The following is a 13,056-nucleotide window of genomic DNA, read 5'->3' as shown; positions in this document are numbered from 1 at the left end:
TTATGAATTTCAGCATTTCAAATGTGATAACATAAATATTTCATATATAAACCTGTTCTTTTTAAAAGACTGAAGCAATGCCTAATTAATTACAAAGGTATAGTGATTGCTGTATTATTAAATGGTCTTTGTTTATTGCTCATTTTCAAGACATAGAGAAATATTTGGGAGAATTCTTCCCTTGTAGTAAGGAAAATTGTAATGCTCAGTAAGAAGAGTTTTTCAAAACAAAGGTCTAAGATTACAGGGAGGTTTTCACACTGACAGATGGGGAGATGAGACTCTTAAGTTAGAGTGGAATACTAGCCTAGACGTCTGTTACCACTTCCCATGTGTGATGGATCAGCTAGTTTCCCAGTCCATTTTCCTCCTTTTCTGCTCACCTGCCCTAGAGTTTGGAAAATTCTTTCCGTAACACCACAGGCTAATGAGAGGTAATAGTCACATATTTATAACCCATTTCTAGATGACAAGAGGTGGGAAGAGAAGTAATGGTAAATGCCATTTAATGATGAGCATGTCAGCTCATTTCAAACTAATGGTAATATCGTTCATTAGAAGAAGGAAAGTTAAAAGAAACTTATTACCTTGAATTTTGAAATTCAGAGCCAAAAGAGTTCATCTGCTAGCATTATATCAATCTAACCCATCTTCTCATAGCTAAATGAAATGCTCTACTCAGGCAAAAAGGGGAATCAACAACATCATTAAGGAATTCTAGTGAATGCTAGAAATACAAGCTGCATTTGTGAATTTGTCTGCTTATTGACTACCATTTTTAATAGTAAAAGAATCAGGAACACTTATTATAACTGAAGAAAAGCATTTCATAATATAATTTCATTTTTCTGTTGTGCATTTTTCCTAGATGTATGTCACCACTATTGTGTGAATTCTGAATCATGTACTATCAGGGATGATGCAAGTGTTGACTGTGTCTGTCCAACACGCTACGAAGGACCAAAATGTGAGGTTGACAAGTGTGTAAGGTGCCATGGGGGGCACTGCATTATAAATAAGGACAGTGAAGATATATTTTGCAAGTAAGTGGATAGCTGGCTTAATTTATAAAGGCATTTGAGCTCAAAAGGCAACCAACAATAAACTGTGAAAACAGTGTAAATTTTCTTCTGAAATTCTATATGTTGACCTATGGATCTTTTTTTATGGCTAGTTGATGAAGTTCAATTCATTTCAATTAAACCCAAACTTACTTATCTTTTATGTACAACTGGAAAACATGAAAATTCATCATGTAATGAAATAATCAGATAATTCTCTATATGGAACATTCCTAAGTAAGAAATAGTGAAATGCAATATCCTTTCAAAAAACTACATGTAATATTGTTAAATAAGGGGAGCTCAGACTTTTAATGGTTTCATCGTCATTATTGACAATTAGTAGGTTTGCTTTTCTTTTATTAAAAACTGATTCTTTGGGGGAGGAGCAAAAGATCTCCACTGTGGAAACAAACTCTGAACAATGTGAACCAAAATTAAGTAGATGAAAAAAGCAACTACAAAAAAAAATGTCCAGATTTGACTTTTGTTATATTGTCTTTTACCCTTTGGCTTTAAGACAGTGAGTAAAAAACAAAAGAACTTCGTGGTTAGAGGGTAGTGCCTTCCATTTCTATCATGAGACAAGTTTATACGACTGGGGTGAGAGATCAACTCTCACTCTGAACATCTTTTAACAACCTTTTAAAAGAGGAGCTTCTAAAGAGCTGGACTCAATCACTTGCTTTGCTTTGTCATATAATAAATGATAATATGAGCTAGAAAAGCTTCTTGTAGAGTTTTCTCGCCAGAACTTCCACTGAGACTTCACTAAGAGGTGGCAGCCCTGATTTTGTCATTCTGCCAAACAAGGCCCGATAAAATTTTATTACAGACAGCATCAACTTTTTTTTTAACTCACTCCCATTTTAGAATTTATTCTAAGTATGATTTGTGTCATTGTTATGAATGACATTTATTCAAATCCTCAAACTGAGTCATTTGAAAATAACATTACTTTTTAAGTAAAGTAATTGAAAATATTTCTAATAAGTAAATATGTACCTTTGGTAAATATATAACAACAAAATGCATTTTCATATAAACTCCAAAATTCTTTGTTCATTAAGTTTATCAGTTACATTTGATGAAACTTTAGCATGACAGAACTGTATTTCAATTAGCATGCATACAGTTTTCTTCATGTCTAGTGTATTTTGTCAAGAATGAGCTGTAGAGTCTTCCTTGTAACTCCATTCCATGTACCCAGGGAATCGCGAGCAATCATCTAATAAAGACCACGCGCTGCAATAGCTTACACAGTTTACCACGAAAAAGCTCCTGCTGAAACACACACCCTGCTCCCATGACATAGGAAAGTCTTAAGATGAGGAAAAAAGGAAAAGTCATTCGTGGCCTCTCAGTACTCCCTGTCATACAGAGAAAAACTGTTTTTTCCCTTCATGACCTGAGTGGTCTACAGAGGTCCAACATTATAGGTCTTGTCTTTCAAAAGATCTTTTTGGAAAAGTATATGTAGGAATGTAGGAGTGGATAAGTAACAGTTGCTAGCTATGAGTAGATAATGGAACTTTAAAAATAGAAGTGGAATGATACTTTATCTGATAAGCTACATGACATTTGAGCATGACAACACAAACAGACCACTTTGGGTGTTTTGAAAGTATATTAGGCAATTCAAATGTATTTTTATTTCTATGACACCATTTATCTAAGCATTACAGGAAAGTTTACAGTGATGTTGGAATTTCTGTTTCATTGGTAAAAAAGCAGATACTTAAAAAAAATGCTGTAGATCTACAGAAAATCCTTTTTGCTTAATTAGGAAAATTTAATCCACCAAGCACACTTATAATCACAAATGAGCAATTGGGTTTCTAATACACTGTCCATGCTATCTGTCAAGTATAATAGGTAAAATCATTAAAACAGAGCTGAGTACATATTCTTCTCTTTTCTGGAAACCTGAGCAAATATTGATGACGACAAACTTGGCCATAATTTTGAACAACCTAAATAATGCCACTGAAATGTCAATTATTATGGGAACTGGGAATTCTTTGTGTATCCTGGACAATTGGTAATTAACTTTTGGAAAGTGATGTATTACAAATTATATATATATTTATACACATGTACACACACATAGTAAATATATACATACATATTTGTGTGTCACATATTCTAAAAAGGGAAATTATTCTGAAAATAAGGACGGTTCTCTATGTTGCATTATAATGATTTGGATAATTTATATTTCACATTTGAAGTATATGCAAACCTTTGTCTTCAATCAATTTGTGGTTCAAAGAAAACTTAGAAGGAAAAAGAGGCAGCAAAAGCAATCAACAATTAGATTTTTTTGCTTTTTAAAAGCTGATGTTTGGTGTGCACTTATTCTTTTTATGGAAACTCCTTTAATGGATAATTGAGCTAATTTTTGCTTTTGACTTTGTCCCTTTCATGGAATAAGAAATAATGTAACGCTACACTTTTTTGATATTCAAAAGGCTAGGCATAGAAAGCAAGAAAAGTACAGATCCTTCTATCATATAAGGCATCAATTCCATTTTAAAGGTCTACTTAACTCACTTTGTACCCATATTAAGATGCCCCATAAGTGATGCTGTGACGTTCTCTGCTAAATCCTGTAAACTCTAGACTTTCCTGCCCCTTCTCTATGTCTAGTTTTATTTTCACATATCTCCGTTTCACATCTAGTGCATAGTTTACTCATCACTCCTATTCATGTTGAAAGAAATGTGGTTTTCACAGGCTCTTAAAACATGTCTTCAATTTAAACACCATGAGAAAGTCATAAGCAGATCAGTGCATTTCCAGCAATCCTACCACCCACATGAGGCCAAATAAACATGTACAGTATATATGAGCTATAGAATGCTAGCCAACTATTTTCAGGCATATTATCTATCATTGGGAATTACCCTGTGGTGGGTAGACTGCAACAGATATTCATCATGGAGAGACACAAAAGGATCAAACAGTGGTAATGCAGTCTAATTTTTCTGCCAAGGTTCTATGCGGATTTCTTGAACATAATATACCAGATTTGTTGTGAAATCATTGATAGCTTCGAAACACCTAGTACCAAGGTGATCACATGATCAGAATTACTGACATGATGTGCAGTGATTCTTATTTGGCTGAGGCTTGCATGGTTCAATTATCATATTTCCCAGAGGGGAGGTCCCTTGGTTATTTTCAGTGTTGATGCATGTTCTCTTTTCTCCTAATAATTTCCACTGTTGAATATAATAGAATTATTTGTTTATTCATTTATTTTGAAATATAGCAGGGTGAGTCATACATTTCTATTTTTTCTATTGTTGTTATGCTCATTTTTGCCACTGTAGCAATAGCCATAGTGTGTTTCCTTATCCCTTAGTAATATGACTAAATTTGAATAATGTAGGTAAATTTTTTAAGAAAGTCTGCCTTTTCACTTTGTTGTCATATTGTATATTTATCCTACAGCATTAACTCTTCTTTACTTTTGCAACGGACTGATCTATGGTTATCTGCTATTAAAATAGAATGAATTGACATCAATTTCAATACATATTTAAAGACAAACAGTGAGACAAATTGACTGCAAAATCATTCTACAACTTCTTACAAATGTATGGCCCCAAATTAATAACCATTCTTTGGATCAGATTTTCCATTTTAGAAGGAATAGCTGGAGCATTTGATTTGTGGATATTTGATCACATGACTGATAATTCACACAGATGTCACCAAGCTCCAGCTATATGAAAAGGGAACAAGAAACTGATACTGATACTTAATGTCTTTCACATGTATAACTGATAGACATTAGCATATATTTTTTCGCACATATATCTAGCTATATTAAACTTTTGTGTGAGCAAATGGGTTGAAATTTTGAGAAATAGTAAAAGAAAAAATTTTATCTGTCATCATTCTGTTAAAAAAATTGTCTCCAGCAAGTCGGTCTTCTTGCAAACTTACTTTAGCTAATCATTCCATCATATACCTCTTTAATAAGTATTTTCATCTGCAGAGAATTTGTGCCAGCTTTCAACAATAATGATGTCAGTAATAATGATAATTTTTTCTTTGCTGCTGCAGCTGCACTAATGGAAAGATTGCCTCTAGCTGTCAGTTATGTGATGGCTACTGTTACAATGGCGGCACATGCCAACTGGACCCTGAGACGAGTGTACCTGTGTGTCTGTGAGTATTTTATAACATTGTGGGGCTTTCATGATAGGACTTTCAGTGTGCATAGGATCCCTGTCCTATTGCTTTCTTGTCTTGGGGTAATAAATTTTAAATTAGCATGTCATGGACATCTCTGATCAAGTATTGTCCCTCCTTGGCTCATTTCTACAGAAACTTCTTCTTTCATCAGTCTGCTAATGATTTCATGAAGAAGAGCTCATTCAATTCTTAGCATCATTCCCATTTCAGACATTCATAGATCTTTGCAATTGGAAATGCAGGGGAAGATTGTTCCTCATTCACTGACCTTATTTGGATACATGAAACCCAGAGATGATCATCTTTTATGAATACTTTGGTACTTGCAGTCATTCTTTTCAAAAGAACTTGAGATATCTTTTCAAATATATAATGCTATTTGATGTTTGTATCAGGTTTAGAATGTTATAGTATGTAAATCTATGAAGCCCCTGGCTCCTTTGGAATACATTATCTCGAATGTGGGTTTCTGAACACCCAGAGAAACTGCTCTTAAGAAAATCTGGATTTTCGTATTTTCACCTCTTAATCTCCTGACTGCCCAGAATTGAAAAATTGAAATAAAACCATTCCACTTGCGTGGTCACGGTTTTGAGTTTTCTTTTTTCACTGTTTGACCGGAAAAAAGATGCCTATAAACTATCCAAATCTGCATCTATCCTCTTCCCCATGGCCCCTCCCCCACCAGTTGAGAGCAGCATGCCATCAGTGTGTATGAGAGAGAAGTGAACATACCTGGGACGATTTTTATTCATTTGTAACCATCTCTGTATGAAATAAGTTTGAAACATATTTGGCAAAAGAAGTCATACGCTTTATTTAGCTGTATTTTACTGAAATTCTACAGATGCTCTGTGGGGTTTAAAAGTCAGCGCTGTGACCAGAAAGAGAACCCTTGTGATCACTACTGTCAGAATGAGGGGATTTGCACTTTAACTGCGTTTAATGAGCCGAGATGCAAGTAGGTTTAACCTTCCACTTACTGCTGCGCTTCGTGTGACATCATTTCAGGCCACAGTTCATTGGTTCAAATCATGAGCATCCACATGCATTTCACAGTGTATACTTAATCTCGGGGCTCATCTGTGTCATACACTCTTAACCTCTGCTTCGCTCACGAAGTGTGTGCACCACAGATTGCTAGAGTGTCTAGAATTCAATGGAAGAAATGAAAATAACTCATGTAACTGGCTAACAAAAGTGCATTTGCTTGTATAGTTGCTTTTAATTAGAATAGTACAGAAGCAGGTGTTTTAGACTCTATTACTGCGTAATTTGGAATGACGATTTCTAGTTAACAAGTGACTTTCCAGTTTTAGTACTGATGAAGTAATACATTATTTTGTTTCCCCAAATTTTGCGGAGAACTCTCTTTCTTACTTTAATTAGCAAAACTCCTTAACAGAAAAAATAGGTACAGGCAAAAAAAAAAAAGAAAAATCTGGTTTAATACATTCTTTCCGATTCAATTTGTTATTGAACGTCCATGAAAACATAAACTCATATTTCCTTTGATGAATTTCTAGGACTACCTGTGGGGTAATTATCCTGGTTGATCACCATGGAAACTATTTTGTTCTTTCTACATTTGAGCTGCGGGGATGGAGCATATCCTGCATCCTCCCTAACACCCATAGTCATAATCAACAGCCCTGACTGGCACCTGATAATAACTCCACTGGTCATATTATTAGAGACCTATTAATGGTTTTAAACCACAATTGTATTAAAATCCATATATTTCATTAAGGAACCTTCTCTATTTTGTTCAGAATGCTCTATTTGTTATGCAAAAATATCATTCTTTAGACAATAATTTTAAAATAATGGGATGTGATTAAAAGAGCAATTTTTTTTTTCCTGGAGGATATGTGAATATGTTAAATCAATTTTCCTTTATAACATACATCCAGAAATACCACTTTAATTATTAGCTTAAAATGTATATTAATTGATTTGTAAAGGAAGTGATTGAATTCTCTGCTAATACTATGGTTCAGTACCTTACGTAATTAAAGAGAGAACAACTCTTCTTTAGTCCTACCCCTATGCATCCATCTTTAATTCCTTCAGTCATTCAGTGAATATTTATAGAACCTTTGAAAGAATACTGCATTCTAGAACTGAAAACGAATGAAATTTAAACCCACCATCAAGGAACTCACCAGTTAGTGGGGTAAGTGATTTGTAAGCAGCTAATTAACTTATAATAAGGTAGGTATGAACATAGAAATAAAGAAAGGGCTGTGACCTTAGCAAGGCAAGTGATTCATTCATAATGGGAGATGAAAGGATATGAAAGACTTAACAGAAAAGTGTCATTGCATTAAAGTATGCAGTTCAATGAGGTCAGGGAATGCATTCTAAAAAGAAAGTGTAAAATAAGCAAAGACATGGATGTGAGACTTCAGGGTTTATTTGGGGGACTAGAAGTGGTTTAATACAGCAAGAATGTGTACTGCTGTAGAGCTGGAGGTGAAGATGCAAGAAGATGAGATTGGCAAGAAGATGAGATTGGAAAGATAAATTGGAACCAGATTTATGCCAAAGTAAAGAGATTACAAGGAGTAGACCCTGGTGAGAAGTGAAGAGGACTTGAATCTAGCAGGGAAGTCTAGTGAGTGCAATAGATTTGTGGATATTTCATAGTGTTGGCGAGTCCAGGGTGATGGACATTGGTGATACCTGAGGTTCAGTCTTCAATTCTCCTGCCCATGCCTCATGGTTACAGGGAGATACTCAAAGTATCTTAGTCCTGTCTTCACACCCTTCCGACATAACAGTCCCAGGACCACTGCCTATTCAGAGAATGCTTCTGGGACACCAAAATGAAAATCTTTATTGATCATAGAAGTGCACAATAATGTTCAGAATCACAGGACTTTTTAAATGATAAACAACCTATCTGCTAAACACAGCCAGAAAAAAGATGTTAAGTGGAAGGAATTAGACAAATACCTTTTGTTTTTGTGTAACTTTCTTACTGTTTCTCTCTATCTGCATTTGGCTTTATAGAAATTTTGTCTCTCTTGATTTTCGGTTCCCTAAAATTCATTCTGGTTGGAGCAGCGCTGTATTCTTCAAATCAATGAAGCCATTTCAGAAATATAGGAGAGAGAATTATGTTCTTTCATTGTTTATTCCTCAAGTATTTACTGAGAATCTATGTTGAGTGAGACCCTGTGTAAATGTGGAAGGAGGATTAATATCAGTTACAGTTGATTTAGCAAATACTTTATACTAAGCACTGTATTAAGCATTTTATACACTTTATGTGTATTTAAATTAATCATCCTGACCGTGACCCAATTAATTGGTGCTATTGTTATCCCTTTTCACAGATGATAACACTGAGAATGCACAACTAGAAAGTGAGAGATTCTTGGGGCTCAAATCATGTCTGATTGATGCTAAAGCTCATGCCATGCTTATAAACTCTTATGCTGTACTTCTCTCTTAAAGTTTCACTTACTTCAATACGTCTTTTACTTTTGAGGAACTTAAAATTCATTTTAGATAGATGAATAGGTTTAAAAAATTGAAAGATGATGTTATAATTCTTATAATAGAAGTATGACCAAGGGGCTGTGCGAAAACAACTGAATAGAGATCAATTAATGATTCCTAGTGGAACAGTGGAAAGCTTTATAGATGACATGACATTTTCAGTGTGTTTTGAAAAAAAAAATGAGCAAGAATTTTATGGGCAAAGAATCACTGAAAATCTTTTAGAAACAAGGAATAGCACAAGCAAAGGAGAATACGCATGGAAGTGAAGGTTGTTGAGGATAGAATACTGACTATTGGCATAGTAGGAGGAGAGAAGACTCAAGACAAATGCTGAGACCAGGTTGTGAGGTACATTTTATGCCATGACACATATGTGGGTTTTTTGAAAGAAGTCTAAGGAAAATCAAGGACAGAACCATGGGAGAAGTGGTGTTGTGGTACTGTATGAAGAAGGAATCAACAAAGTAAATGAGAGGAAATAGAAGTTGCAGAAGATTTATCAAAGAATAATATCCTCCAGTCACGGGAGGAAACTATCAAAGAATAATAATTTCAGATGATTCAAGAAGAAAAAAATTATAAATGGTTTATTAGACTCTGCAGTTAGAGGATCATTACGAGAAATGTTTAGATATTTTTATGTAGACAGTAACCAGGCTATAGTTGATTAAGTGAAAATAAGGAAATATAGAGAAATGTAGATTTCCTTTCTGAAGTTTTAGCTATGAATAAAATGAAGTAAAAATGATGGTAGCTTCAGAAGTAAGTAGAATGTAGGGAAATATTTTTATAACAAGGGAAACAAATTATTCAATAGAATTGTTCACTCACTATTTCTTAAGGTCCCACTCTTAGTACCTACAAGGGATAGAAAGGTGGTTCAGACAGATTTCAGGCGCATGTTACTTAGAATTGAAATTTTAACTCTAGAACTTTTTTTCCGAGTTTTAACTGGAATATATATAATTCATATGGCACTAAAATGTAAATAAATTTAAAGAACTTTTAATATAAAGGGTCTGTAGATCAAGCACAATGCAAAAGTATTCCAGTTATGGGGCAGGCCACGGTGACTCAGTGGCAGAGTTTTCGCCTGCCATGCCAGAGACCCGGGTTCGATTCCCGGTGCCTGCCCACGCAAAAAAAAAAAAAAAAAAAAAAAAAGTACCCGCATTCCAGCTAAGAGAACATTAAACCCTCAGGATGTCCCTCTAGCAGTCATTTATTCTAAAAAAAGAGAGCTTTTTTAGGAAACGCAGATTTCAGACTGAAATTTCAAACGGTAGTGGCCATGCATCTTTAAGGAAAAGTTAATATGTGCTATATCATCTAAACATCTTTTTTAGGAAACAAAGTTGCTTTAACAGATAAGCTATAGTGTTTTGCTTTAGTTTTGTTGGTGGTACATTTTTCCTTTTTCATAGAGTGAAAAACTTAATTTTGTTGAACTTATATACATTCAGAAGGTCTGTAGAGTATTCAGATCTATGAAGGTGACAATTTTTTCCATATATAAATTTTATTACGTGTATCTTTCAATTTGAGAAATACATTTGTTCTTTGAAATCTTTCATGTTTATTTCTTGATGGCCATTTTCAGTTATTACTATGTATGAGGGAAAAAGTAAACTCCAAAAAGAAGCCTAGAATGAAGCAATAAAATTTGGGTTTTTTAAAATGTTTATTTGGAGGGAGTTATGACATTTATTTAAAGATGTATATCAAATAATGTCAAAATTAAGTTCGTTTTTTTTGATCCAATGTGCATTATTTTGACAAAATTTATATTGTTATATCATTTTTATTGGAAGTCATAGAAATTGTTGGTACTGTGAAGAGTTATTGAATTCAATAGCAACTAGACTATGCCTTCCTACTTCTAAAATTTCTCTCTAGAGTCAGGCTTTCATTTTTATTGGATTTACATTTCTTTAAAACACATATTCCAGCAGTATCCATGGTACCATTCATCCTCCAATAATAAATAAATGTTTATAACCACCCTACTTCCCTTATTACTGCTGCCGTACCCAGAGGGACGCAAGTATGCACACACCTTTATGCATAAACGCTGTGCTATTCAACCGAGGTGTCTGCTCAGAGGGCTCACTGCACCCATCTGACTCGCCTACATTTTTCCAGTTGACACTTATGTCATAGTCTTAACGGAGGTATCTTTGTAAGGTGGCACATGGTAAGTGAATAGTAAATATTTGTCGCCTAGAACCTAAGTGGGAGGAATTAAATTTCATCAAAGACAAGAAATGCATATATTATTTTTCATCACCATGGGCATTTCTGGCTGGAGAACCCACTGGTGGTAATTTCATTAGGAGCATAATTAATATTTCCATAAGGTTTCCCATCATTCCACAGCCTCCTTTTGACTATAAATTCTCAGAAGTACAGTAAACCAACCCCTCTCCACCTCAACCTGCATCTCTACTCCAGTGAAGACTAGGAAATGTTGAAATGTGCTAACAAACTCCTGAGCTTAAAATCTCCAGTGCTTGGAAACCTGTGAAAGGATATAGTAGAGGACATTGAGGAAGTCAGGGATTCCTCCCTTCAGAAAGTTTCCTCCCATCCTCTGGCTTTTGACATGTAGATGTAAAGCCTAAGTGTGCTCATGTCTGCGCCCTGTATTGACAATACCAGAGGGACTCAGTTATTAACTGGTATCATCACTATCAAAGGTGAGAGAGACAGTGAGGAAAGTCTATTGGTTCTATTACAAGATAGCAGTAAATGGAAAAGGCATGGGTTTTGGAGCCAGACTTACCTGAATTCACTCCTCCAAGTGCACTTGACATGATCCATTGGCTTCTCTAAAGACTTAGCTTTCTTCTTCCTTAAGAGCCTGGTGCTAGTATGAACATACAGTAACTTCCATAAGAAAATCGATGTTGTGTGGGCACAGATATGATTAGTCTGTGTTTAAATCTAGAGTATAAAGCTAGTAGGTCCTCTATCTCTTTTTGGCTTTAACCATGACTATAAATCCAGACATATCTATCTTTTAGTTTTCAGTATTTGTGATTTAACACTGTGACTTATGGTTTTATTTTATTTTAGGTAACTTTAGTTTGATAACTTGGTGAAGTTTTCTTGGATATCCTAAACTCTAGTTTTTTTCTATGACAAGTGACTTTGGGTTGAAATTTTAGCATTGTGGTTAAAGATTAGCAAATATTTGAAAACTTCATACCAGTTTTTCATACATACTTCATTTTTATCAGTTTTTGCTTCATAATAGGAATTATTTTAAGGAGTCACTGAGGGTTTCTTAAACCCATAAAGACAATTAAGTCAGCATTTTCTTCACTTGAACATACTTTGGTAGAGAATGCTCTAAAGTATTCATTCACACACTAAATCAAAAGAACTCCTCACAACCAATATTAAATACATTTTTCTCATTTTGTTATTTACATTTTATCATAGATGCTTCTTTTAAAAATAAATTTAGTAATTCTGGAGATAAATAAAAAAATGCCCACATTTCCTTGTGGCTATTTTGGTTTCAGCCTATCTAGAGAGTTTCTGTGTAAATATACATTTACTGATTAGTAGATACTTAAAATAAGATCATACGACATATATTATTTTACCATATGTTCACTGATATTTCAATATATCATGAAAACCGTTCCACATTAAACTATATAATTAGATTATTTTATTCTTAGTGTTCAGAGTTTAATTGTCTGAACTTTTTTCTAAGTTGTTTAACCAATCCTATATCATTTAATGATACATTTTTCTTACTATTATTTTCCTAGGATGAAAATGTTTGCACATAAAATTAATCTCCTTTTGCGTATTAATTTTCTAGGATTGTCTCTCACAAGTAGACATATTGGATCAAAAATTAAAGATTTTATAAATTAAATTGGCTTTGACTTTGGGAAAGTTGCATCATCTCTTGTGTCACATTTTTCTTGTCTGTAAAGTAATAGATTTCTACTAATTGTCACTAATATACTGTAAAATTATGAATTGCATGATGGTCCCATTTAAACCATCTAGGAAGATGGTTTAAAATTGTCAAACTCATAGTCTCAGATAGAATTTATTCCAAAATCCCTCTAAAGTCACTGAAAAGACAAAAGTTTCCATTAGCAACAAAAAATAAGAATGACATAAAAAACTATGGTTAACACTAATGAGCAAATGGGTCATAAATATTTTAGTTTCATTTTTTCTATACAGTTTTGATTTATTTTCCTGATACTTCAAAGTAATACACTAAGGAATATCTATGTATATAAGTATTCTA

General features: G+C 34.1%; 1 protein-coding gene across 1 annotated transcript in view; it reads left to right on the top strand.

Moving 5' to 3' along the window:
• The window catches only part of LRP1B (LDL receptor related protein 1B), a 1,945,542-nt gene that overhangs the window by 1,892,289 nt on the left and 40,197 nt on the right, over nucleotides 1-13,056 (top strand). Inside the window, exons 85-86 of the mRNA XM_077153691.1 lie at nucleotides 869-1,043; nucleotides 5,136-5,240. Coding sequence (XP_077009806.1) covers nucleotides 869-1,043; nucleotides 5,136-5,240 — 280 coding nt within the window. The remainder of the gene's footprint in view (nucleotides 1-868; nucleotides 1,044-5,135; nucleotides 5,241-13,056) is intronic.

This window comes from Tamandua tetradactyla, chromosome 3 (genome assembly GCF_023851605.1).
Source record: "Tamandua tetradactyla isolate mTamTet1 chromosome 3, mTamTet1.pri, whole genome shotgun sequence".
NCBI lineage: Eukaryota > Metazoa > Chordata > Mammalia > Pilosa > Myrmecophagidae > Tamandua > Tamandua tetradactyla.
Note: the sequence above shows the minus strand (reverse complement) of the source record. Positions and strands in the feature narration are given on the sequence as shown.